A 25,636-nucleotide genomic window follows, 5' to 3' on the forward strand; every position below is an offset into this window, starting at 1 on the left:
AAATCGACAACAGTTTGCGGTTGATAATTAATACGGTGGCCGCGTGGCTTAAGCGTTGGACTATCATGCCGTGGGTCTCAGGTTCGAATCCTGGGTCTGGCAAGTACACATATTGTTTTTCAATTTGTGTGTAAGTCAGGGTATGGACCTAATAGGTTGAGCAAGTGGCTGACATCCATTTCTCGTAAAAAAACAAAATCTGTTAATACAAACCTCTACTCTGTGGAGGCCCATATGATCCTATTAGGATCGGACATGGTCGAAAAAAAATTAATAATTAAATAGATTTTTAAAATGTAATGAATCAATATTCGAAGTGATTTGATAATCTCCGAATTAGAAAAATTATGTCCTCCCAAAAAGATTAGATTCTGATTAGGCACCGTGCAATATCTTTATGTCCTCCATTACTTTGTTTTTTTATTTGGTACTGAAAAATCGCTAAAGCTGCTAAACCGGAATGATATAGATACCTACATGCTAGTTTGACTCCCTCGGTTATAAATAAAATTATAAATCTATGATTTTTCTAAGTATGTTTCTGGAGTTATTGAAATATTTCCTTCATTACTATTTGAATACTTTTTAATTGAAGAAATAAATAATTTTATAATAAATTTTACCAAAAATATCGCACTTTTCAACATTTACGGAATTTTATGTTCATTTTTAAGGCATGTATTTAATTTTGAACAGCCATAATGTCAGTGTTTACATTATCATAAAACCGAGACCGATTCTAAACAAGTCATAAATTTAAGATGGCAGCTGCGACAAGTGTCGTTGTTCTCGATAGGGGTAATAATACGACTTGTACAGTGAATTTACATGGTAAGTTAACTTATTTGTGACTGGGTACTTCCACATTATTTCAAATACTTCCTGTATCTCCATTTCGTTTTCAAATGGCTCTTGAACTGTCATTTGGTAGTAGCAGTTTTTTCATTCATAAAAAAAATATAACCTCTAAAAAATACTCGTTAGTGAAGTTACTCAACTTCACGAATAACTTTAAACTTGTTTTACAATATCTGTTCGCTAAATCCATGGATATTTTATGAAATCGATAGAATGAATGCAATAACTTTGGTACCTAATTTAACTTTGAGAAATATTTTTTTTCATTTTGTGTAAATAGAAAAAAAGAGGGAAACGTATTTTTTTCAAATTCATTACTTTGGTACCTATGCTCGTGAGGAAGGCGTTTTTAAAAAAATAGCCTTATACATTATAAAATATTATTGAAACTGTTAATTCTCTTACGTTATACACCCTATTCTTCGTATTGGTGCTACGTAGGTATATTGTGTTAATGATTAAAGAAATTCGTTAGTACAATCAATTTAGAATTGGCGAATTCATACAGCAGGTACCTACTATCGATATGCATTATTGTAATAAATGTACATAATATACATATTCATTATTTCATTATTAGTAGTTTTACCTATAGAAAGAAGATTATTATCGTTCTGAAATAGATAGACCCTATCTAAATCTAAAATAATATGGTCTATCTATCTTGACGACCGCCAAATATAACTGTTAAAAGTGTATATTTTCTCTGTCTGCTTATTAAGCTTATACATACACCTGTGTTTTAGTCACATGTTTGACAATAATTAAATTTTAGACAGGCATGATATTTTTCCTAACATTACCAAAATGCGTTAGGGATTGATCACGTATGATTTGGCATATGGGTAAATTGTCAATAAACTCATGTTCTGTATTATTATTTATCAGGAGCAACGGTGGTGTCTTGGCGTGTAAATAATCAAGAACAACTATTTGTGAGGTATGAAAATTTGCATAATATATTTATTAAATTTTGTTATAAATTTATTATTAGAAATGACAAAGAATTATAGTTTGGTAATAGTTTTTATGACTGGCTGAATAATTATTTTTAATCGCCGATAATTTGATTGCGAAATAATCATTTTGAAAAGAGAACATGCTCTCACTAGAAATGGAAAGGTTGGTCGTATGGTGGGGGGTGGGGGGAGGGGGAGGTTTGTCAAGAGGGAAACGTGGTTTGCGCGGGAGAGCGACTGCCCTCGCAAAAACTACCTCCGTCAGTGGCGGCTAGAAATGGTTTTGCTTTCTAGAATTAACATTATTATCAATAATTTATTGTAACGTGTGTTACAAACCGCAGCAACATAACATAAAGTTCATTTGTAATCGAAGTTTCGAATACTCTTTAATAAAATTTAATCAAACCGAATCATTGCAATTTTTCTGAAACTCAACCAATTGTCCATTGCAAGAGAGCGACCAAACATCTTTAATTATGTTAATTTATTATAAAAATATTCAAATGTAGTGACATCCGCATATCACAAACACAAAGATATCCTCCCGCCCAACTGCTTTCGAACATTCAACAAAAACTTTCAGAAGGAATGACTTTCATACCTATTTAAATATATTTTTTGCATGTGTAAAATAATGGGTTTACGTTAACCATCTTCAAATACCTACACAATGTTCTAAGTAAGAAATTTTCTTTTCAATTTTCCCTCGTGTTTTTAACAATGCGAGGGAGGGGCCGTGGGATTTCGCCCGGGGTGGCTGAATCTCCGGGATGGGCCTGTTATTGTTATTATTTATTGCAGCGCTCGAAATGGAAAAGTTTACGAACCGGAGCGCTCGACAAATTTTCTGAAGATATTTACATAGTCATCAAATCGTATGTGTATTTTATAAAAATAAGTGTGTTAGATTTTCTATTCTATGGCCTATCTAGCTCAGACGGTCAACATATTTTTTCCACGAGACGGAGCGATAATTTTACAAATTTCACGAGCCGGAACGGCGCTCCGGTGCGTTCCGTTCCATTTCGAGCCCTGATTTATTGGATCGTATTTTTATTAATAACGAAACTGTTGTAACCTAGCCTAACTATAAAATCGTATGTAAAGTTTTTATTTTTATTTATTTGAAATAATTATATAATGTCGTTATCATTTTTAAATAATCTCGTTATTCAGAGTGCTTCAGCCTTCTACATTTATTGAAGTTCCAACTTTAGTGAAGCAATGGGAGTACTTATATAATATATTATATTAAATTTTTGATTTAAAAATATCATCTGAAAATTTGGTGATACTTACTCAATACAAAATTAGATATCGATGAACTTCTATCGGCATCTCATAAGTAAGTATCCTTATGTGTCCGTTTGTATTGTTTTGTGTTTCTCCGTCCTACGATTGTACCCACATTATTATAATAAATATTGTTTGCAAATAATTACTCAATTAATTTGATGGATAGCCTTATACCCCGTTTACACGTGCATGGATTTACTGCTGACAGTACGAATTATCACGGTCGTAACAAGAAAATGCACGTGTAAACACATATTATCGTGCAAGTTGCATGATTGCATGCATGTATCAAAAAAGTTCAGAAGCTTCTGAATTTTCACGGGATAATTGGTACTTGCATGGCGGATGCGCATGCGTAGTAGAATTATAGTAGCGAACCTGTCGGAAGAAATACTAACTACATCGCGCAGAACATTTTGACGTTTACCAATTATTTACGAACCTGTCTGAAACTGTCAAATAACACCTTACACATGAAGAATGAGATTGGAGAGACAATGTGCAATTTTACGTGAATTATCGCGGTAATTTAAAATACACATTATTGGTGCCAGTAAATCCATGCACGTGTTCATAATAGCGCCTGTACACGTGCATGGATTTACTGGCAGCTGTAGAGCGTATTTTAAACTATCGTGGCAATAACTGTCTCTCCAATCTCATTCTTCAAGAGTAAGCGAGACGCGACGTTGTCATTTTGTAGTACTATTTGACATGTCGTGAAAATCGGCTAACTTCAAAATGAGTATAATTCGTTTTTTTGCCGGCAGGTCGCATGAAAATTCTGAAGCTTCCAAACTTTTGATTCATGCATGCAAGCTGTTTACCCATACATTTTCTTGTTATGGCCGCGATAATACTTACTGTCAACAGTAAATCCATGCACGTGTAAACGGGGTATAATTATTATATGTAATAAATATTGTTAAATTACTCAATAATTTTATTAATGTGACGGATAGCCATAGCCTTTGTAATACATACACATATCTCTTTTAAAAACGTTGTCATAGTTTGTACTTTGTTTCTGGTGATTCAATGAAGCATAAATTAACAAATAATATGAAATGTACCTACTCTTAACGCAGTAGAATATGAATAGAATAATGTAAAAAATGAGTTGATTTGTGTCCGCCTATGGCTCGGTTAGTTTGGTCTCCGTCTGCACAGTTCGCCGTCGTGTTTTTGCGCGCGGTCTCGCCACATTCCCTCTGCCGCTTCTTTCACATAGGATTTCTCCCGTCGCCCGTCCTCCCATCTTGCCGAAGACAAATGGTCTCCAACGGCCAGTTTGGCCTTTCCTTCCCACTCTAATTACATTCGCTTTCCCGTTCGCTTCTATCACTGCGGTCCATCATAATACAATCGGTCGATAAACATTTATATGTACCCCGATGTGCATGCTCACGTAGGTACTATGGTTAGTCAAATCCAGGAAAATTAGGGAGCGCACTCACACATTTGGTAATATCCTACCGTGAAAATTACTAGTATCCCTCGAAGCTAATATTTTATTATATTGCTTCGACCTGTCTGCTACAGACGTGGAATCATAAGTAAATTGTTGTATACCTATTATAAAAATACGGGTGTTGACTGTCTGCTATTCACTAGGCTAGGCGCACATACAGAAAAAATGATCTGGGAGTGATCCATCTAGAAAAAAAATACCGTCATCGATTTTTTACAACCGCACTCTTGTATATTTCCCATACCCAGATACCCCACGGCTTGACTCTCACAATGGACACCTGACCTACAGTTATAACCTTTGGTTAAATGAGTCGTTGCGACCAGTCGCACCCACAAGTGGTTATCGTATGTGCGTTATCTAATGGTCCTAACAGTTAGTACCGTTAGTATCTGTGAGTGTTTCGCGCCTGGCTGTTCCATCTTTCAATCCTTTTTTTATGGCGCTACTCAAATCAAGTCTTGGCCTCCTCTACTGCTTTCCTCTAGCCGGCACGGTCCTTTACGGCACCTCTCCAGTCTTGGATGTTGAGAAGGGCCTTTGTGTCTCTCTTCACCCCTCCTTCCACACGATTTCCGATTACTCCTTACTTAGAAGCGCGTTAATTGACGGATAGCAGCTCTTGCTGATCCCGTTAGCAAAAAGCTGCAGGACAACGTCATCAAACGCGCTTCCTCTCTTGGGCAGGTGTGCTGCTACTCGACCTCAAGATAATAGGATCGATCACCCTCCTTTTGAGGGGAACAGTACTATCGAGTCCATCTTATGCCCCCGTTGAGATCCGAGAACTGTGAGCACCCAAGTCTATAAATATCAGTCAGTATATTATATAAAGTCAGTTGAGGTGGTCGGCATCCACCAAGCGACGTGAAATATATCTGATTATTTCCAGACATAGCCAAGCCACACGGTTTTTGTTTGATAGAAAATGACCCTGAATGCACATGCGGGCACGACTATCAAGACACTAAACACGTACTATAGGACTGCCCACTGATGGGATCCGATCGAGGTTGTTTACTAGGCTGTTTACTAGGGTCCGTCCACGCGTGGCCCCAATTGGCTAATGGCTACCCACGCCGACATATCTACCAAATACATAAGCTGTATGTAACCTGCCTAGTTCAGCCCCACGAGTTTTACGAAGATGACATGCCCATAATGTTGAGGTCATCTGCGTAGGCAACTAATTGACTCGGTCTGTGCCATTAGTGTTCATATGCGACTTCTTCACGTGTCAAATTGGACAGCATGGAAGCAATTCACTCTCCTTGCTTGAGACCCCGAGACACATCAAAACCCCGTAGCCGGACAAAACCCTTCGTCAGTCGACCGTTTCACCTGGGAATGTGCATTCCGCATTGTGGCTTTGATGAACCTGACAATAGGTACCTACGTAACTGTATGTTTGATAAGCATGCACGCTCAATCTTTTTGTGCAATGTCAGAAGATTTAGACATACCTATGGTATGGCAAAAAGCAAACATATTCCATTAACATAATATACAATTTGAAATCTTTATTGTATTAGAGGGTACATCATTTAAATAATGTTAAGATAATTAATTGGTGTATCGGAAATTTAGTTAATAAATAACAATCTTTCGGTGTATTTTTGCCAAACATATTAGTTAACTATCAATTGCTAACGCGGCGTCTTACGTTGGCAAAGTCAATGCGAATGCGATGCGACGCGGCGCGGCACGGAAATATCAAAAACATGGAGTGCACGTGGAGTGCCCTACGTGCAGATAACACTACGTCTTACGTGAGCGACGTCGGCGAAGCGATGAGCGGCGCGCGCAACTCGAACGTAAACCCGTATAAACGTACAACCAAAAAAAGTTTACGAACATTTTCACACACGGTTATACGTTTGAGTTGCGCGTGCCGCTCAATGCTTCGCCGACTTCGCCCACGTAAAACGCCCCGTTTACGATGCGATGCGAAGCGGTGCGGGGCTTCAGCGACGCGATCAGTTGGTTTAATATTTTTACGCGAACGAACGCGGCGCGCTGCGAATACTCATTGAATATCTTCATATAAATGATGAAATTCTCCATGAACGTGTCTTTCTAAATACATAATATTAGTTCCACTTTGAGACAGATATTTCTCTAAAATTTTGTATTTAAAATATGAGTCTTCAAATAAAAATCCCTTGCGTCCGTCCATGATGAATGTGCGATGCCGACTCATTGCCGACTGGTGACAGGACAACGTAGCTGCTTCGCATCGCTTTGCTTTATATCGCTTCAAACCGCGTCGCAATCGCATTCGCATCGACTTCGCCTCCGTAAGACGTGGCGTAACTCCCGTGCAGGTATGCAGGCGATGTATTACTTACGTGGATCGGCACAATATTCTATTAAGGCGATAAATTAAGGAATGAATGTCATTAATATAAGTTTTCATGGTAAATTGTGTGGGAATGACATTTTTACAGAGTATCTGTTTTGAGGTGACGTATAAAGCTTGGGACGGGTATTTTGGACGTAGATTTGTGGATGTACCATTGATATACTACTAGATGAGCAGTTCCCATACAAGTGTCATTTTAAAAATGTACCACAAAAGATATAACGAATATCGTCTTATAATATTTCCTTGTAGGTATAATGCGTTAAGACCGTTAACATGGATTCCCGAATTTCACCCGTATTGCCCTGGCTGTAAAACTAAATTTGCGTTCTTGGAATAGTGAACCCAAGGGTGGCTGCAACGCAAAACAGACAGAGCAAGTCGTCATGCGCTGACTATTAGTTAGAGTAAGATGCAAGCTAGACCGGGCTTACTCAGTAAGTTTTAACAAAGGCCGACTCGCTGAAAATCGGGCGTCATTTTAAGAAGCATATGATTCATCCAGTAGTATATCAATGGGATGTACCTATATCAAATGCCTTTATTTGCTGTATCCAGTAAAAATTAACCACGCAGAAATAATGAAATGTAGTTAAGTGGGTACTTAATGAATTCACATAATACCTATAACGTGAAACTAAAATACTTAGCAAGTTTGGGGTTGCGTTTTGAGTTTGCTTAAGGGTGGTAAGACTACTGTGTTACTCGTATATTTTGTAAGTTACCCTTCTGTACCTCAATATGCATTAGCCAGGTAGGAGTTCCTCGATATATTACAAAATACGTCAAGAGTTCTGCTAACCATAAAGGTTGGGAATCACTGGGCCGTATCGTGTGGTGGAAACTTCGTTTCCTACCTTAAAAAACCTACATTAAAAAAAACCAGAGTTTTACTCTCAACATGAGATTTTATAGTGAAAGGCCTCCAGAATTTAAAACGAATTAAGAATCATTATCTGACCTAATCCAATGCCTCAATATTTTAATGACTTGACCAGGGAACTGAAATACATAACGGGTAAGGCGATAGCAGGTAACCGACTCGAGTAAGGAAGAATCTGGGTTAAACTTACAACGTGTCAAGAATACGTTTTACGTCGAATACTGAAAACTGCTCTCGATTTATGCATTTACGCTCATTTAATATTGGTGTATTACACACACTATTGCACATGCATAATGCGTGCTTCATTTTCGTATGACACTCACACATTCAAAACCCTGCATCAAGATGCGGCGTATTGAATATAGCCTATCGGTATTCTATTTATTATCTGTTCTGTGGACTTGACGGACTTAATAAAATGTAAGGGTTAGCTCTCACACCGGTAACATGCGGCAGTTTTCGGTGGCCCGGTATCCTGCGGTAGAATTCTGCGGATGGTGCGTGTGGGTCGGCCCTAAGACAAAGAAAACTATCCCATAATACATTATAAATGTATTGTATATAAATGTATCGGAAACTTGTTCGTATGCAGTTCGCCGTATCACACTTCACCGTGAAATGTTGTATCGGAAATATATGGCCGTATATTAAAGACCCTTTAACCTCTTTTGGCCGTATAGTAATGACAATTCATGTCTAAATAAAACACGGTTCTTGTCGGTTTACACTTTACAGAAAACCAGCAGCAAACAAATTTTGAAAATAGCCGATATTATACTGGATTATTTGTTATGTTAGGTTAGGTTTTCATTCATGAATTTTGAAAAAATCAGATATGAGAATTGATTTAATGTTCATATTGAATCTAATAAAATTTGGAGACCGTATATACGGTCATCTCTTTCCGATAAGAAAGCTCACGGCGAACTGTGCCACGGTGAAATGTTTTACGTACAATTTACATGTAACCACATTTATAAGCGTTAACCATACACATTTCATAATTATTGCAATGGATATTATGTAGATATTATTTTCCATAGTCCATAGAAATATGATTACGGAAATAATTATTTTACCATTCAAAAATACCAATACTATTAACAATAATTAATAATAACTATGAACAAGAAAATGGATGAATCAAAAATCATCGATTTTTGTCTTTGCAATCGATAATGAGTATTAATAAAATTATTTAACACATTTTTGTGACATCCTACTTACTGCATGGAGTATGCACACTTATCTGTTTTCTACGAATTTCGAAAATACTACGAGTATTTCCCGTGGAGATGAAACCACCATAAAGTTATCGGAAGTTTTCTGTTTTACACTCAGGTATCCGATTGTATTTTTTTAAAGCTTCTACACTTTGTAATTTGTATGGATAGTAATGCAGTGGCGAAGGGTGACTTTTGGAAAGAGGTAAGCTGTGGAGATCTGATAAAAAGAGCACACTTGTCAGGTATACTTACGAGAATAGCAGGGGCGGCTCTACCTTAAGGGTTCGTAGGGACCATCCCCACATCGTAATCATGTCGAAAATACACGTCCTATATTTTTGGCATTGTCATAATATACCTACTTAATTGAATTAACTATTTAATTTATTTTATCCATCTAAACTAGGGGTAGTCAACCTTTTTATACCTACCGCCCACTTTTATATCTCCGTTAGTAGTAAAATTTTCTAACCGCCCACCAGCTCCACAGTAATGGTGATTTATAAATTAGGGAAGTAACTTTACTTTATAAAATTTATAAAGCAGAGTTACAGCAAGTTAAAGCATACAATAATAATTACTTACCAAATACTTTTGTCAGGCTTTCGCTAAGTTTGGCAGAATAAATCTTTATAAAAAATCTTAGGTACAATAGTTAAATGAATCTTTTTATTTATACTTTTTTATATTTTTTTTATACTTTTATTTATACAGAAGCATCAAGTCTGATGAAATTACATTTAATTAATTAAATATTTGGATATAAGACAGGAATTTTTTTATTTTGCCATAGGTTTTCAAACCCCAACCGCCCACCATGAAAGCTGAAACGCCCACTAGTGGGCGATAGGGACTAAGTTGACTACCCCTGAATTCTAAACCCTTTGAAATTTTATAGAGATACTTATTAATATTATATAAATAAATAAAGCGATGATTGTAAAATTATGTAATAACATAATGATGATTTTTTTTTGAATTATTATTAACCATGTCCTTGCTTTTCGTATAAGGTGGTTGTTAGTAATTTTGAACAATCACAAATACCCAGGCTTTGAGAAAAACACATAAATATTGTATCCTCGCTAGGAATAGAACCCAGAACTCACAGTACAGTAAAAACTAAACAATGATTCGGTTCGTGGATTGTATGCGTATGAATACGTATACCGTTGTCAGCGCTTTGGGCACATCGATTGCCAGGTAATTAGTAGCACTAGTAGGGCTTAACATTCGCATGCACACCATCGACCAACCGAATTACTGTTTTGTTTATACTGTACAAATTAAGAAAGCTATGACGTCTACTTCTCACTAACCGGGGGTCACCCATTTCCATTCCATCGCCGCGGTACATATCTCGTTCTACAAAGGGTGTGAATGCATTAGCGTTAATATACTCATATTGGGGAGCGAATCAAATGACCCCTTCGTGAGTAAAAACGCACGCTATATGTCGTTGTTCAAAACTGGTAATGGTAAGTAAATAATAATTATTATTACCTATTAATTAAGTTATTATTTTTAAGCACGCTTCTTAGATGTGATTAAGTAACGACTTAGAGAATCATATTATTTATTCTGATAATAAAATCATATTATCATAAGTAGCTTGGGACATAATGTATAATATGAGAAAGTAAGTAAGTATGTATATTTAATAATTAATGGCTAAACCCCACCACCTAGAAAGTCGTCGAGCCGCCACTGGAGAATAGTATGATATTTACTACTAATGAATAGGTACACACTAATAAATGACAACGACACACTAATTCAATGAAACTTCAAAAACTCATTGACGACATAAAAATGAGCGATGTGTTTAAATTACGTATTTTTCAAAACGTGTAGGTATACCCATCAAAAATCATTAGATAAAATTTATTTTTATTTATAAAAACAATCTATTTATTAATATTCGATTAAACGCCGTTGAAATTATTTTTTTAATTATTTAAATTATTAATGATTTTGGACAAAGTGCGCAGTCGTGACAACAATATTATGCGCGAATGTTTTAGGCTCTGCGATAGGAGCTTACCTTATTTCGTACAAATCAGCAGACTTCAGAATTATTTCACAGATAATCGGAAATTTATTTACGTCGAGACGTCGCCGCGTTTATTATTTATTGACGGCGCGCTGTGGTATATTTTTTAATACCTTTGCAGATTGTTTTGTAAACTGTGTAATACTGTAATACATTCATACATATACGACATCTCTCGTTGGCAAAATAAATTATTTTTATATAACATTAAACAATGAAGTGATTAAGTATATAAATATGTCAATCTGCAATTAAAAAATATTTTTCATAAGAAGGTAGGCTTTAAATAATCGCCTAGTATGGAGTCTTCGCCACTGTAGTGTATGGCACGCATATTTAGTATGCGTGAAGTACCTATCTAATGCACCTACCTTACAATAATTTGTTTTAAAACAATCTCACACTTACAATAGATTTATTTTGTCTGTGCCAATTTAATTACGTAATAAAACCTACTGTAATGATTCAATGAAGGTATGTTTTACGTAGGTACAATGTAAAATTATTGTATTGATTCAGTTGAATTCAAGGTTTACCATATGGATCAATGAGATAAGTCCACAATTGTTACTTTTTATGAGCATATTATTTAATATTTTGTTAGTGTAGTAATAATATTTTAAAAGACTTCCAGCGGCAGTGTTGCCTTGTCTACTGAAATTTTGGTCAGGAAAAGAAGAAATTATGATATTTGTGATGAATAAAAGTCACTTTTTACATGATTTTTTAAAAGACACTTGTGAGATTATGTCAATATGCATGCTTTCACCAAACACAATCGTTGAATTTCATACATTTTTGTCAATCTACCGATATTTTGAAGAAAAAATCAAAAAATCTATAGAATTTTGAAAATTTTAGTTGGCAACACTGTCCAGTGGTACCATGTCTTCGCGGAATATCTATTAAAAAAATCCACGTTTTGTCTGTAGGATTATCTTTTATTTTCTGGTCATTATAAATTAATACATACTAAAACAGTACCTATTATTATCTATCGTCGTATTTTATTCATTTGTGTGTGATGCTTACGAAAATAAAAGTACTTACCAAATCATATTGTATTTGATCGAAGGTCACTCTTCAGACTTTGAATCATTTTAATGATCTTTATTAGTTCTCGTAATACACTCAAGGTAATTTTTCGTCGAGTACCTATTGCTTTACTGAGATACAGTAGTCAGCAGTGTAACTACGACTGGTTAGGGGGATTTACTTTGACCCTCGACACTAACTTGGAAAGTATCGCTAGTTTTGATCTGTTTACTTTTTGTTTTCCTTAAGATTTTTTATTTAAAATTGAAGCCGCATCTTGCCGAATGATTAGTTTTTTCCAAAAGCAAGCACAGTTACCTGTACAAAATAGGTAATTTAATGAGAGTATAATATTATGGTACGAGCTATTTGGAGAGGCGATTTGTAAACTGTATTCACCTAATGAATATAGGTACCTAATGTAAATAACGAGAAATATCGATCATTACATAATAGTCTAAACTCTGAAGAGTACTTCTCAAACATTTTCATTGTACAGATCCCTAAATTCAGGAATAAAATTAAGGTTCCCCGGTTATTTAAATGGTTTTAATAACATACTGTTATCATTATTATAGGTACGTATCTAAATTTTTATTTTAAAAAATATTTAACTTTTTTTAGATCACTTCATATAATAGATACCTACTTCCATATAAAGAAAATAAGTTTTTCGTAACGTAACGTAACGTAAAAGATTAATCAAGCAATAGTGATAAATTATGATAAACAATGATACAAAACTTAGAAGTCAGTATGCGAGACGCAAACTACGGTAAGTACACATTGACAACTTTACATTGGAGACAAATCAATATGTTTTCGCGCATTAAACATCGGGAATTTCATAATTAATGTACCTAAATTTTTTCAGTATATTGCGTACTTATTTTGTGTTATTTCCTGTTTTAAAAATAAATATATATTTTACAACGTTTTTATTAGGTCGTATTCTTGTTTGTCCGGTGGTTGTTTACCCAGTACAAATCTTGCAATCGATTTTTAACTAACTTCCCGACTAGCTAGACATTTGAAACTTTTAGAATATATCAGAACACGATGCCAATGCATTCTTTTAATACTTTTAGCCATCTTTAATTAGAATTGAATTAATTTTAAGTTAATTCTGTTTTGTATGAAAAGTTATTTCGGAAGAAATCCGTAAAAAGTAAAACACTATTATTGGTTGCTAGGGGTCCGGGGTCCTAGCAACCAAATTATTAATATATACGTGCGTTACTATGGAAATCAATATGAAATGTCAAAATGACATTTCAGTATTCTATATTTATTCTGTATTTCTATCAAGTACAAATTTTTTTGATCGTTTAAGCTAGTCGTCAAGTCAAGTTTATATGATTCAACAGAAAATTTAAAAACGTATATAAAAAGTTCTTTTTATTTTGTAATTATTAGTTTTTATTTTGTTCTTTGTTATTTAAAACATTGATACAAGTCTGTTAACTGGAAGCCAGATGGGAACAGCGGCAATTTTCATAGTTGATTTCGGCAAAATTCGTGAATTCAAGAATGATAATCTAACCTGACATAACGTAACCTAAAAAACAACCCAGTATAGGTATCTCAAAACATTATGAGTGGAAACATTATGAAGCAAAAATGGAATTTTAACACGGTAACATCATTCTTTCATCAAATTTGGACTCAAATACCTACCGTATTTAACCCCCCCCGCATACAGAAATATTCATGATGTGCGATATTGCAATTTTTAAATGTTAGTAAAATCAATTAAATTGCACCAGCCATTATTTTTACTATTCATAAATTACTTATTTGTATCACTAATTTACAAGATTTATAATAATTACCCCTCTGTTTGAGAATCACCGCTCTGAAGAAATAAATTGCTTTTTTTTCATTTTATGTAGTTAATTGTGTGCAATTTAATTTTACATCTTATATTATAAATTATTGTGTTACTGTCAGTTTTCGTAAATATCATCTTGGCTACGCTATTGCTACAAATGCTATGTTGCATAATAATAATTTTGGAGATTTATAAATGTTCGTACCTACTTATATATTATATTGTGAATAGGTGTCCCTTTTTTTAGATATTATCACATGATCATGGCCCCCACATCCTGAAGCGGGCCCCTAGGCTATGATGTTTGGCGGGCCCCCTACCTATCGCTAAGGGTAAGGGACGCGCTGCAGTTTCGTTTTCCAAATGGTGTACGCGGTAAAATTAGGGTGTATTTGTAGCTTTTTTTGTATTTTTAATAAGATGTAGGTACATCCAGTTGAATTACCTATGGAGTTGTCGAGTATCGGCACACAGTTAAAAATGGACTAGCTAGAACTAAATATTTTTAATTAATAATATCATTGAAGTAAAATAGACTTTTTTTTACCATTTGAGCAAATTTATGATCTGTGTTTATCTCACTTATCTGGTCAACCCACCACGCCGGGCCGTTTAAAAAAAAATAAAAAAAAATTCGGTTAGGTACATGTTCAAACACGCGCGTCAATATCATTTTACTCCCTACTTTAATTATAGTTTGTCAATTTATGGCTACGGCCGTTTGTAGTAGCTTAACCACTGGGGAATGACAAAAGAAATGGCGTATTTCAAAAAAACACTACCTTATTCTTAGGTCAATAATTATTATAAAGCAATCATTATTCGTAGGATGTTTATCACACTTGAATGGTCAAAGACATAGCTTATAATTAGTATCTTTAGAATTATCTTCAAACGTGTTAATCTTGCCGATTTTTTTAATAATAAAATGCCTTATTCTTGTCAAATTTGGGATCGCAGAGATTATCAATATAATTTTTTATCGTGAATATTTTACTAAAATTATCTTGTCATAAATTATACTAATGGTTTTATAAATGCGTTTAAAAATTAATAAATGTAAAAAATCTTAACACCACTGCACATTCATGTACCGAAATATGACTATATTCTAAAACATTAGAGCGAGAGGTTTAAAAGAATACTATTTTATGTAATAAAAATACTTTATGCAGTCATCAAATGTTTAAAATAAATATAAAGGATAATAAGGCTTCAAAATTATATAAATAGATTATCTACAACGTTTAAGGAATGTCCAGGATCATGGTTTGAAAATACAATAAAAACTCAATTTTGTTCTACGCTGAGCATGTGGGCCCTTCAGGGATTTATAAAAATAATACTTATAGATTACTTATTGATTCTTTACAGGTGTAAATCTGGTTGAAACGTAACTGGTTGAATTTCAGTAGGTACCCACTTAGTTACTATGAAAATATCGACATTATGTGAATTTTTAATATTTTTTTTTATTTATAATTTAATACGATAGCAATATTTATTGAAAATATTAAACTAGGAAATCCGGAAACATACCTACACCTCAGTGGCGAAGGGTGGAGGCAGGCTGTTAAGATCCGCCCTAAATAGTGCACACTAAACTTAATCAGTCATAAGTATTTGTTTTCATATGTCATAAATAGTGCACATTAAACTTTGTTAGTTAAACATATTTATTTTTATTGAACTAGGACTACAATTTAAAGACGGTGTTGGTTAGTTTTTAAAATTCAATTAAACCCTGCAAAACCAAGCCATAATAAATAATAGTCAAAAAATATTCATCTATCTATAAAATATCTAAGATTATGCAATTAAATAATATATAACTTTGGATATTTTGTAGATAGAATAATATTTTTCAACTATAATAGTTTGGTTTAAGTAAGGCTGAATGAATTTAAAAAAATTAACCAACAATATGTGTGATTTGTATTCTGAATCCGACGAAAACAAATAAATATGAATGAAAAAGTGTGCACAATTTTGTTGTATCACCCAAAGTATACCAAAACTATTATGGTTTGGTTTAGGCAGGGTTTAATTGATTTTTAAAAACTAACCAACACCATCTGTAAATTGTAGTCCTAGTTCAATAAAAATAAATATGTTTAACTAACAAAGTTTAATGTGCACTATTTATGACGGATCTTAACAGACTACCTCCACCCTTTCCTACTGGCGCACCTACCCATTAGAAAACATCTTGGACCGAGAATTCGAATACACATCTTTCGCTCACCAGACGAGTAGGTACTTAGAGATATTGACATCACCTTGCGACTTTGACTCTCAATTTTTAGTTTATTGTGATTTTTTAAATAAATACATATTTTTGTAAAATTAAGTTTGATGCCAGTTTATAAATAAAAAAATCCCAAAAATACCATTGATAACTTTCAAAAGATTAAGATTAAGGGATGCTGAAAAATATGCACAATTATAATGTTTTCATACTAAATTGTAGGTATCAAATTAACTATTAATCAATTAAATGCTAACTTTGAGAAATTTCTTATTATTATAAATCCATGGCAGAATCAAATGTAAAAAAAAGATGATTTCGTTAGTTTTTTCTAATCTCGGAATCCTGGAATTGAAAAAATAGAATAATGTTATCCTGGGATTGATGGAATTGAAAATTGTCTGGAATTGCAATCCCCACTAAATAGTTGATTGTACCTAATTGGAATTTTGTGTATTTTTTTTTTCTAGCAAGCAAGCTGTATTTGATGGAAAGAGAGCTATCCGTGGAGGGATTCCGTTCGTATTTCGTGAGTATTTTTACAGATTTTTTAAATATTCTGTTGAAACCGTTCCAAATAGCAACAAAAACATAATATATTTTGTTAATATGAAAAACCGGTGGTTATGCTTTTATTAAAATGACCCAACATTGATAAAAAGATTATTTACAATCAAAATATTTATTAATATATCAAGGAAAAGCGACGTAATCCAGACAACTCAAATTTTACAGGAGGCACAAGAACGTTTTTGATATGGTTTTCGGTCAATGTTAAAATATAAAATAGACATTACCATGGAGTGCATGATGATTTTATATCCCTAATCTGATTATTTTAGTTACTGAGTTAATTAAAGAAAAACCAACAAAAATGATGGTTAAGTCGTTTTCCCGCATCGCTTCCTTTATTTAAAAATTCTCAGCTAAATTTAGATAATAAATCGGCATTTGCAGCTTACATCTTTTGGACGCAACATGTATTTAATTATGTAAAACGTTATTATCCAATAAAACCTATTTTGAAAAAACTGAGGTTTACATCCTTTTGTAAATACTTATATTTATATAGTGATATAAATAGTGTTGACCTAATTTTGTTGTCCCAATGTGACCATTAAAATAATAACATGCTTTTGTTTGCCCTCTCTTAATTTTCTTTTACCCCTCGCAGCATTTTTATTAATATCCATTTGTAGCGCAATTCGGCCAGTGGCCCTTTGGACCTCAGCATGGGTTTGCACGCATTACGAGATGGATGGTTGAGAAGCCGCCAGAGAGGCTTCCAAGTGGTGATGTGGAGGCAATATTTTCTCTTATGGACAATGATTTCACCAGATCAATGTGGAACTACCAGTAAGACTTTTTACTTTGAAAAATTTTGACTTGTTATATTTATTTATTTTGAATATATTATGTACATACCCAAAAAAACCGAAATAGCAAACACCGCAGACATTCAGTCAACAAAGGCGTGTATTTAGAGGCGCAAAATCTAAGAAAATATGAACACATTTTATATATAATTTCACATAATATGTAATAATCTATAACTTCCAAAACCTGCCAAAAGCATGTGTAATGTTAAAAAACTTAATGACTAACGGCTCGTCTTACGTGAGCGATGAGCGGCGCGCGCAACTCAAACGTATAACTGTATAAACGTACAACCAAAAAAAGACTGTTTACGAACATTTTCACACACGATTATACGTTTGAGTTGCGCGTGCCGCTCAACGCTTCACGCGACTTCGCCCACGTAAAACGGCTCGTTACAGAAACCTATTAATAATAAAAGCCAATATGTCCAATTTATCGCAATAAAGGGTTTATCAGTTAATTAAGATGGATACACTTCTAATTTGAATATACACTATCGAACTAATCATTTTAGCTTGAAGCACAAAAACATTGTTTACCAATAACATTGAATTGTAGACTTGGGGTGTTTAGAAATGTACGTCTCAACTAATCTTATCGCGGTTGAGTTGTGCTCACAAGATACTATGAAATAACCCACCCATTTAGTGAAGAAGTGTCTTTCATTCCTAACAACAGATAAAAAGTTACTTCTCCGAAGACATCTCTCACAGTGCACTAAGTTTTATTTATAAATATTGTCAAGGCACTTAATTTAATTAGTTGTCTTTATGACTTTCAGGTTCCGTCTGACGTATCGTCTAATATTACGTGAAAAGGAGCTTCATTTTAATATAGGCGTGTACAACCCAAGCAAGGACTTGACTTTCAGTTTTAATATGCTACTGCACACTTATTTCAAAGTTCCTGACGTCAGGCGATGTCAAATAACAGGTCTTCATGGATGCACTTTTATTGACAAGGTAACAATTCACATTCAGAAGCTAATGGCTAATTCGTATGTTTCTCATTAGTGAGAATATTAATGTATCCAAGGATTTATGCAATTTTAATGGTTATATTTCGCTTTGTCTAGACAAGAGAAGGAACTTTATACCAAGAAGGAAGGGAAGTTGTCACTATTGCTGAGTGGACTGACAGAATCTATCAAAATACACCACAGGAGCATATCATTACGAATGTTGTAAGTGGGCGTAAAATGAGAATCCAGAAGTATAACTTTCCCGATACTGGTAAGCACTAACTACCTATATTTAGCAAAATAGAATATTATTAATTTCTAATTATTATTTTAGTTGTACGGTTTACTCTAAACAAAATTTTAATTTTATCATGGTAAATGGGAAAATTTATTCCAGTTGGTCCAAAATTTCAGTGAAAGGTATGTATTTAATATTTTAAACAATTATAATGTTTTTACTCAGTTTCATGGCATGTGTCGGAACTCTATGCCAGACCGGAAATTAGTCATCCGTAAAATTATAATACTTACACCTACGATAGCTGTGTGGCTTAAGCGCCGGTTTATAGTATCGAGGGTCCCAGGTTCGAATCCTGGGTCTGGCAAGTACACATTGTTTTTCAATTTGTGTATGAGTCAGAGTATGGACCTAATATGTTGAGCAAGTTGCTGACATCCATATCTCGTAAAAATAAAATCTGTTAATACAAACCTCCACTCTGTGGGGGCCCATATGATCCTTTGAGGATCGGACATGGTCGAAAGAAAGAAGAAGAAAATTATAATAATAATAGTGGATCACAAAGTATTTTTCCCATCATATACTTACAATTTAACTGTCCAAAGACCAAAACCAATGATTGTGATGTTTTTCTTTCAATCAAGAATTTCTAAAGGAATATTGTATTGTTTGGGGTTACCTATTGATAGGTTTGTACTATTGAAACTGAATCGAACGAATCAAACTGGACGGTTGGATCTGTTGGATTTCGGACCATTTCGCAGAATTTTCACGGAACACTTTTCTGACGACTAATTAGTGTTGCCAATACTTAAATTAATTAAATAACTTATTTGTCTCTAAAACAACAACACATTTATTGAAATGTCAACTTGTTATGAAATTCTAACCTATAGCTCGTCATCTACAATAACACAAACTGTCGTATTCATTTATTTTAAATGTACAAAATATAAATAATGCTTCATGAATAGGTAGCCATTTAGGTCATTTATAAGATTTATAGATATAACAAAGGTTTTTAAAAATTACTTTTGCCCAAAGCTTTTCATAATTACCTACTTGTTTGATTGTTTTCATGTCAACAGTTGGATATTGACAATCGAATATAAATTGATAAAATTCATTAGGTAATATCAAACCTGATCATTCCGGGTTGATTTAACACAGTTTGTAGTTTAGATTCTCCGTTACAAAATATAAATAAAATGAAAATAAATTCTTGGTCTGACATGATAATAATATACAGTTGAACTTGGTTTTTACGAGGAAGATGAGACCGACTGAATTTGCTTGTTATAAGCATCACTTGTTATATAACATTTTTCGCGCCACGTTCTATTTAAGCATAGAACATAAAAAATCTGAAAACCATCGTAAAAATCCCCGAAACAAGCATGGCATTCATAAACTTTTGAGTTAAACATAAAGTTGGTTATTGTAATGAAGTGCTGCGCCGCCGGCGCTCCGGCGCTGGTAGGTACTTAATGACTTCACAAAGCTTGGATTTTTTACATGCAATTTCAACCATATGCGTGGATACTTTTTCAATGTTGTCGGCGAAAACACCAATTAGGTACTGAGACACTTAACTAGTGTCATAAACGTAATCCGATCCCGGCGGCATCGGTCTAGTTAACTGCCTGGTCGGATTTTATTGCCTAGGGTCGAAAATGTTGTTTTTAAACGATCGACAAATTAACAGAGAAGTAGCTCGTTATAAAAGTGAATAAATGTATGCAGAAAATCATCAACTAAAATGTCAACAAATGTTTCCTTATTACATCCGAGATCTCGCTATTTCCGTGATCGTAATAACCAATTTTGACTGTAGATAACAGTGGCGAAGGGTGGAGGTAGGCTGTTAAAATTCGCTATAAATAGTGCACACTAAGCTTTGTTAGTCATATGTATTTGTTTTTATTGAACTAAGACTACAATTTACAGATGGTTTAGTTTTTAAAAATCAATTAAACCATGCTTAAACGAAACCATAATAGTTTTGATCTAATTTGGGCGATACGACAAAATTAGGCACACTTTTTCATTCATAGTTATTTGTTTTCGTTGGATTAAAAATACATATTACACATATTGTTGGTTCATTTTTTTATTTCATTAAGCCCTGCCTAAACCAAACTATAATAAATAAAAAATATTATTCTATCTATAAAATATTCAAAGTTATGTATGATTTAATTGCATAATTTTAGATATTTTATAGATTGACATGTATTTTTTGACTATTATCTATTATGGCTTGGTTTCTCAGGACTTAATTGAATTTTAAAAACTAACCAACACTTTCTGTGAATTGTAGTCTTATTTCAATGAAAACAAATATGTATGTCTGAAAAAGTTTAATGTACACAATTTACGACGGATCTTAACAGCCTACCTCCACCCTTCGCCACTGGTAGATAATGATATTAAATCAAACTCTGCATAGAAAATATGGCTGGAATTTTGGGATAATAAGACCAAAAGCGGTTTCTTGTTCGTGCATGGTTTTTTTTTTTTTTTTTTTTTTTTTTTTTCGACCATGTCCGATCCTGATAGGATCATATGGGCCTCCACAGAGTGGAGGTTTGTATTGACAGATTTTGTTTTTTACGAGAAATGGATGTCAGCCACTTGCTCAACCTATTAGGTCCATACCCTGACACACACAAATTGAAAAACAATTTTTGTACTTGCCAGACCCAGGATTCGTGCATGGTTACTTATGAATAATAGGTATTGATTATTAAGCTATAATATACATAATTCAAGTGAACTCCTATGGTGTAAATGTCTAAAATATTAATATGAACATCTCACGATATATAAATGCCGAATAATGATCATCTAAATTTTTCTTAATCCTAAAAATATTATAATGTTCATAGGTAACGCAATATGTCGAGAAAATGACAGATACGGAATATAATAAAAAATTACTATAATATTTAGGTTAGATCCTGTCTGGGCCGTCATCACTTTGACAGATCGTCATTAGTCTATGGATCGTCAGAAGTGGTTTGACGTTTCATTCCAAACCATTTCTGACGGTCTGAGAATGGTTTGATTTTCAATGGAACAGTGAACCAAACGTCAAATTTCAAACCGTTTCCGGTTTACTTTCTACCCATACAATTTGTACGTATATTGCTATGGTTTAGTTTGATTGGTTTGATTCAGTTTCAATGGAACGAAGCTGATAATGTTCACATTATCATCAGTGTTGCCAACTGTCATTCACAAAAATATGAAAAAGAAAACGGAAAAAAATGCTAGATTTTCTCAAAGTAAAAAAAATGTTTAGAGATTGGCATTTCAAAAAATAAGTAATAGTTATCAATATTATTTTCATTAGGTACAGCAAAGATTGAAGAATAATTTATTATTGCACGTATCACATCCGATAAATATGTCATATAGTTAAAAATTAATATAAGTACGAAATGTGGATATCACATAAATATTGTATGTAAAATTTATTGTATTGATAAGATTGATTTTCAAGTATATCTGGTGCAATAATCTAGCTTTTATCTGAAAACTTACTAGATTTAACGCCATAATGTCAGATGTGAATTTTACCAACTATGTAGATGCCTATTCAAAAATACTATATCTGGTAAGAAAAACGCTAAGTTGGATATGCTGATTATCATTCTTTTTTTACATTGCTGATATGTGTATATTATTTCAGTTATCTGGAATCCTTGGGTGGAATGCGCAAAAGAAATTGCCGATTTCGGAGACGATGAATTTCCAAATATGATTTGCGTGGAAGCGGGACATGTCTCATCGCCTGTTACATTACTCCCAGGAACTGCATTCGAAGCTAGCCAGATTTTACAGGTACCTTTATAAAACATGTGCCACAATACATATGAATGATTTTTTTGACTAACGTGTAATTGTTATGACAGATATCTCAATTTTTTTTTGTGACTTGTTACAGGTGATGTGAGTGGACGCATCGGGTGGCAGTGGTGTGGGGCGTGCGTTACCGCCCGGATCGAGTTGTAACGCTGCGGCTCCCGTTTGGCCTCTCCTGGTGGGCTTCTTCCCACCTCATTCTCATTCCCAGAATCATTCTCACACTCACCACTGTCCCGGACAGACGTTGTGCTCTGTCTGCATCGCACCGTCCGTGTGAACTTCCATCATTTGATAATAAAATTGTTATTAAGATAATATCTAACAACTCAACATAGTGTCTTCAAATGCAATATTTTGAAACTCATTCTAAGTATAATGTAGATTTTGGTGATATCATTTCCTTGTGAAATTAAAAACTTTGTAATGGCAATATGAAATGTTCAAATGTGGCCATTTCACAGCACTACATTAGTTAGTTACAAAAAATCATTTTGGTTTGTTCTATGTATGTATAGGCCAACTGAGAGAAGATTGAAACCTATTACGTAATATACGTTACTTATGCAATATTTCATCATTTCCTAAAACACACATGAATTAAGTTTATGATAATATCATTTAGGTGCTTTTTAATGTTTGTGTTTTTCAATTATAAAAATCTTACTCATACGATTTTCTAATGGAAATTTATGATAATTTTATTATTTTCTTCAGTATTTTAAATAGTGATTTTATTTGGACTATCTTTGAATGGATATTTTTTCTGAATATTAATTACATTATTCCTACATAAGTTTCACTAAAGAGTGTTTCATTAATTATAATTTTATAATTAAACTCCTGTGGTTATGGAAAATCTTTTTAAATGTTAAGTACAAAATAGTAAAGAGAAATTGTTTTGTTAAAACCAGATATAGGTTAAATTTTAACACCTTTTAGTAAGCGTGAAAAACTATTTAACTAATATATTATGAATTACGATGATGTGCTTTTTGAATGTGTCATTTTCTCGGTCTACCTGAAAACGGTGTCCCACGAAGCATGTATCTATTCAATTTTCAACTAAGTAGTTTAATATTGTCTGCTTTCATCAAAATTTCTCCATTTGATGTTTGTGGTTTCGTAGTTTTTTGTTGAAGCACAAATGGTTTCGTTTCTAGTATTTGTTATTATTGTTTTAATATAAAAACATGATTTCCTAAATCGCCTCCAAAGAGGGTGCTAAGTAATGACGATTTTACAAATTCTTAATACATATTTATTACAAGAGTATTAAATCATCATATCAAATGTAAAACTCAACTCAAGTCCCATATTAAACTATTGCACTTACATATTGAGTTTTACGTCTGATACGATGAATTATACAAGAAGCAATAAATGCTTCAAGTGTATGATTAGTTTTAGATATAAAGTAATATTATGTTTATAGTAAGGAATGGTTCGGATTTTTGTTTTATAAAACATTAGGATTAATATAAATAGTTATTATTGTTTATAATGAAACGAAAACATTTTTATACAAATTTATAAAGAGGCTCAAATGACTGTGGTTGTATGCTCAATTTTTTAACAATTGGCAAAGACTGTTTTCTTGCCATATCGAAAGTTCCTGTTTGGAAATTAGTAGGCCGACGGGCTGCCAAACAAAAGTTATTTAAGATGTTTTTGGATCTTCGATATTTCTAAATTGACTTTAGTGCCAATTGGTTTTAAAAGGTGGGTTAGTAATTTTAAGTCTTTTCTCATCACGCCATCTTAGGCGAAAACAACAATAAATTCTCCAAAAAACCTGGTGATTTGACTGTTTTTTTCAATTATGCATTAACTAAAGGTATTTCATGATATGTAATTAGGAATATATAATTTTATGGCTTTATTCACTGTATACGATAATTATTAAAAAAAAAAAAAACTACGTAATATACCTACAGAACCATAATTTTTTGAACTTGTTAAATTAGCATAATGCGTACTACGGTAATGATTACATATTTATATATTTCACGATTTTACAAAAATATGACTTAAATTCTCCACCTCGGTCAGTGTGTTTTTCAACCATTTTGCGGAAAATTAGTAAAATAATATCTTTCAAAGCCAATTCACCCTTTGAAAAGCCGAAAGTCCATAGATATCAAGCTGCTGAAAGATCGTAAATTGAATTTTCCCGCAAGTGTTCTTTTTGGACATAATGATGCATGCACTGACTCTCAAACACAAAATTTTAATATGACCACATTATGTATTCCATTTTTCAAACACACTGATTTATCTTTTATAAACATTAATTAGAGGTGGTCGTCCACCACACATTTTTTCAAATTCATTGTTATGCATGAAGTATTATTATTACATCAAACAGAATTTTTATTGATATTATTTAAAATTCGTAACTATGTAATTAAGAACAGTATTTAAAATTTTATTGTGATTTAATCATTCCTATTACAAGAATATCATTTAGTAAAATTAGATTATAAAAAAACTAATAAAATATTTAAAATTTGTCCCTCCTGCATTATAACTAATTATTGTGCAATAAATTTTCAAACCCTATCGCAGTCTTATTGTTTCATCCAACTGAAATGTGGAAATAAAAATCAGACAGAATGAAGAAATAGGCAGATTCTCAAATCAATGAAATAGACAATTGTTGAATCTAGGCGTGCGATCTTCTATCTGCACCTCACCACTCTACCCGTGCTAAGTATCTGACCACCTTACCCACCCACCCATGATTTAATTCTATTATTACCTGTGTCTCACCTCACTACACCACACCTATTGTGAAACAATTTAACCATTAATATGACATGCACATGCAATTCCTTCTCGTGCGCAGGAATTAAGTAAGTTTAATGTGATTATTGTTATGGTTGTTATTATTACATTGCTTTTTCTCGCTCAGTGTCCCTCTGACTGTCTAGTTTCATGTCAAAACTATTGAACCTCA

General features: G+C 33.4%; 1 protein-coding gene across 1 annotated transcript; it reads left to right on the forward strand.

The window, feature by feature from the left end:
* The first annotated feature begins 745 nt into the window (after nt 1–745).
* On the forward strand, nt 746–24,696 carry LOC147072343 (uncharacterized). Its single transcript, XM_085946874.1, has 8 exons — nt 746–831; nt 1,747–1,798; nt 16,699–16,757; nt 17,428–17,584; nt 18,390–18,570; nt 18,684–18,840; nt 22,505–22,656; nt 22,760–24,696. The coding sequence occupies exons 1-8, from the start codon at nt 762–764 to the stop codon at nt 22,766–22,768; spliced, it is 837 nt and encodes a 278-aa protein (XP_085803000.1). The 5' UTR covers nt 746–761; the 3' UTR covers nt 22,769–24,696.
* Nucleotides 24,697–25,636: the final 940 nt, after the last annotated feature.

Source organism: Rhyacophila brunnea, unplaced genomic scaffold (assembly GCF_057557595.1).
Source record: "Rhyacophila brunnea isolate RB1 unplaced genomic scaffold, BYU_Rbru_1.0 scaffold_2, whole genome shotgun sequence".
NCBI classification, from domain to species: domain Eukaryota; kingdom Metazoa; phylum Arthropoda; class Insecta; order Trichoptera; family Rhyacophilidae; genus Rhyacophila; species Rhyacophila brunnea.

Coding starts and splice junctions, on each gene's coding strand:
- LOC147072343 (XM_085946874.1), top strand. CDS start 762: ATGGCAGCTGCGACAAGTGTCGTTGTTCTCGATAGGGGTAATAATACG. Junction 1,799..16,698: donor CAAGAACAACTATTTGTGAG/GTATGAAAATTT, acceptor TTTTTTTTCTAG/CAAGCAAGCTGTATTTGATG. Junction 17,585..18,389: donor AGATCAATGTGGAACTACCA/GTAAGACTTTTT, acceptor TATGACTTTCAG/GTTCCGTCTGACGTATCGTC.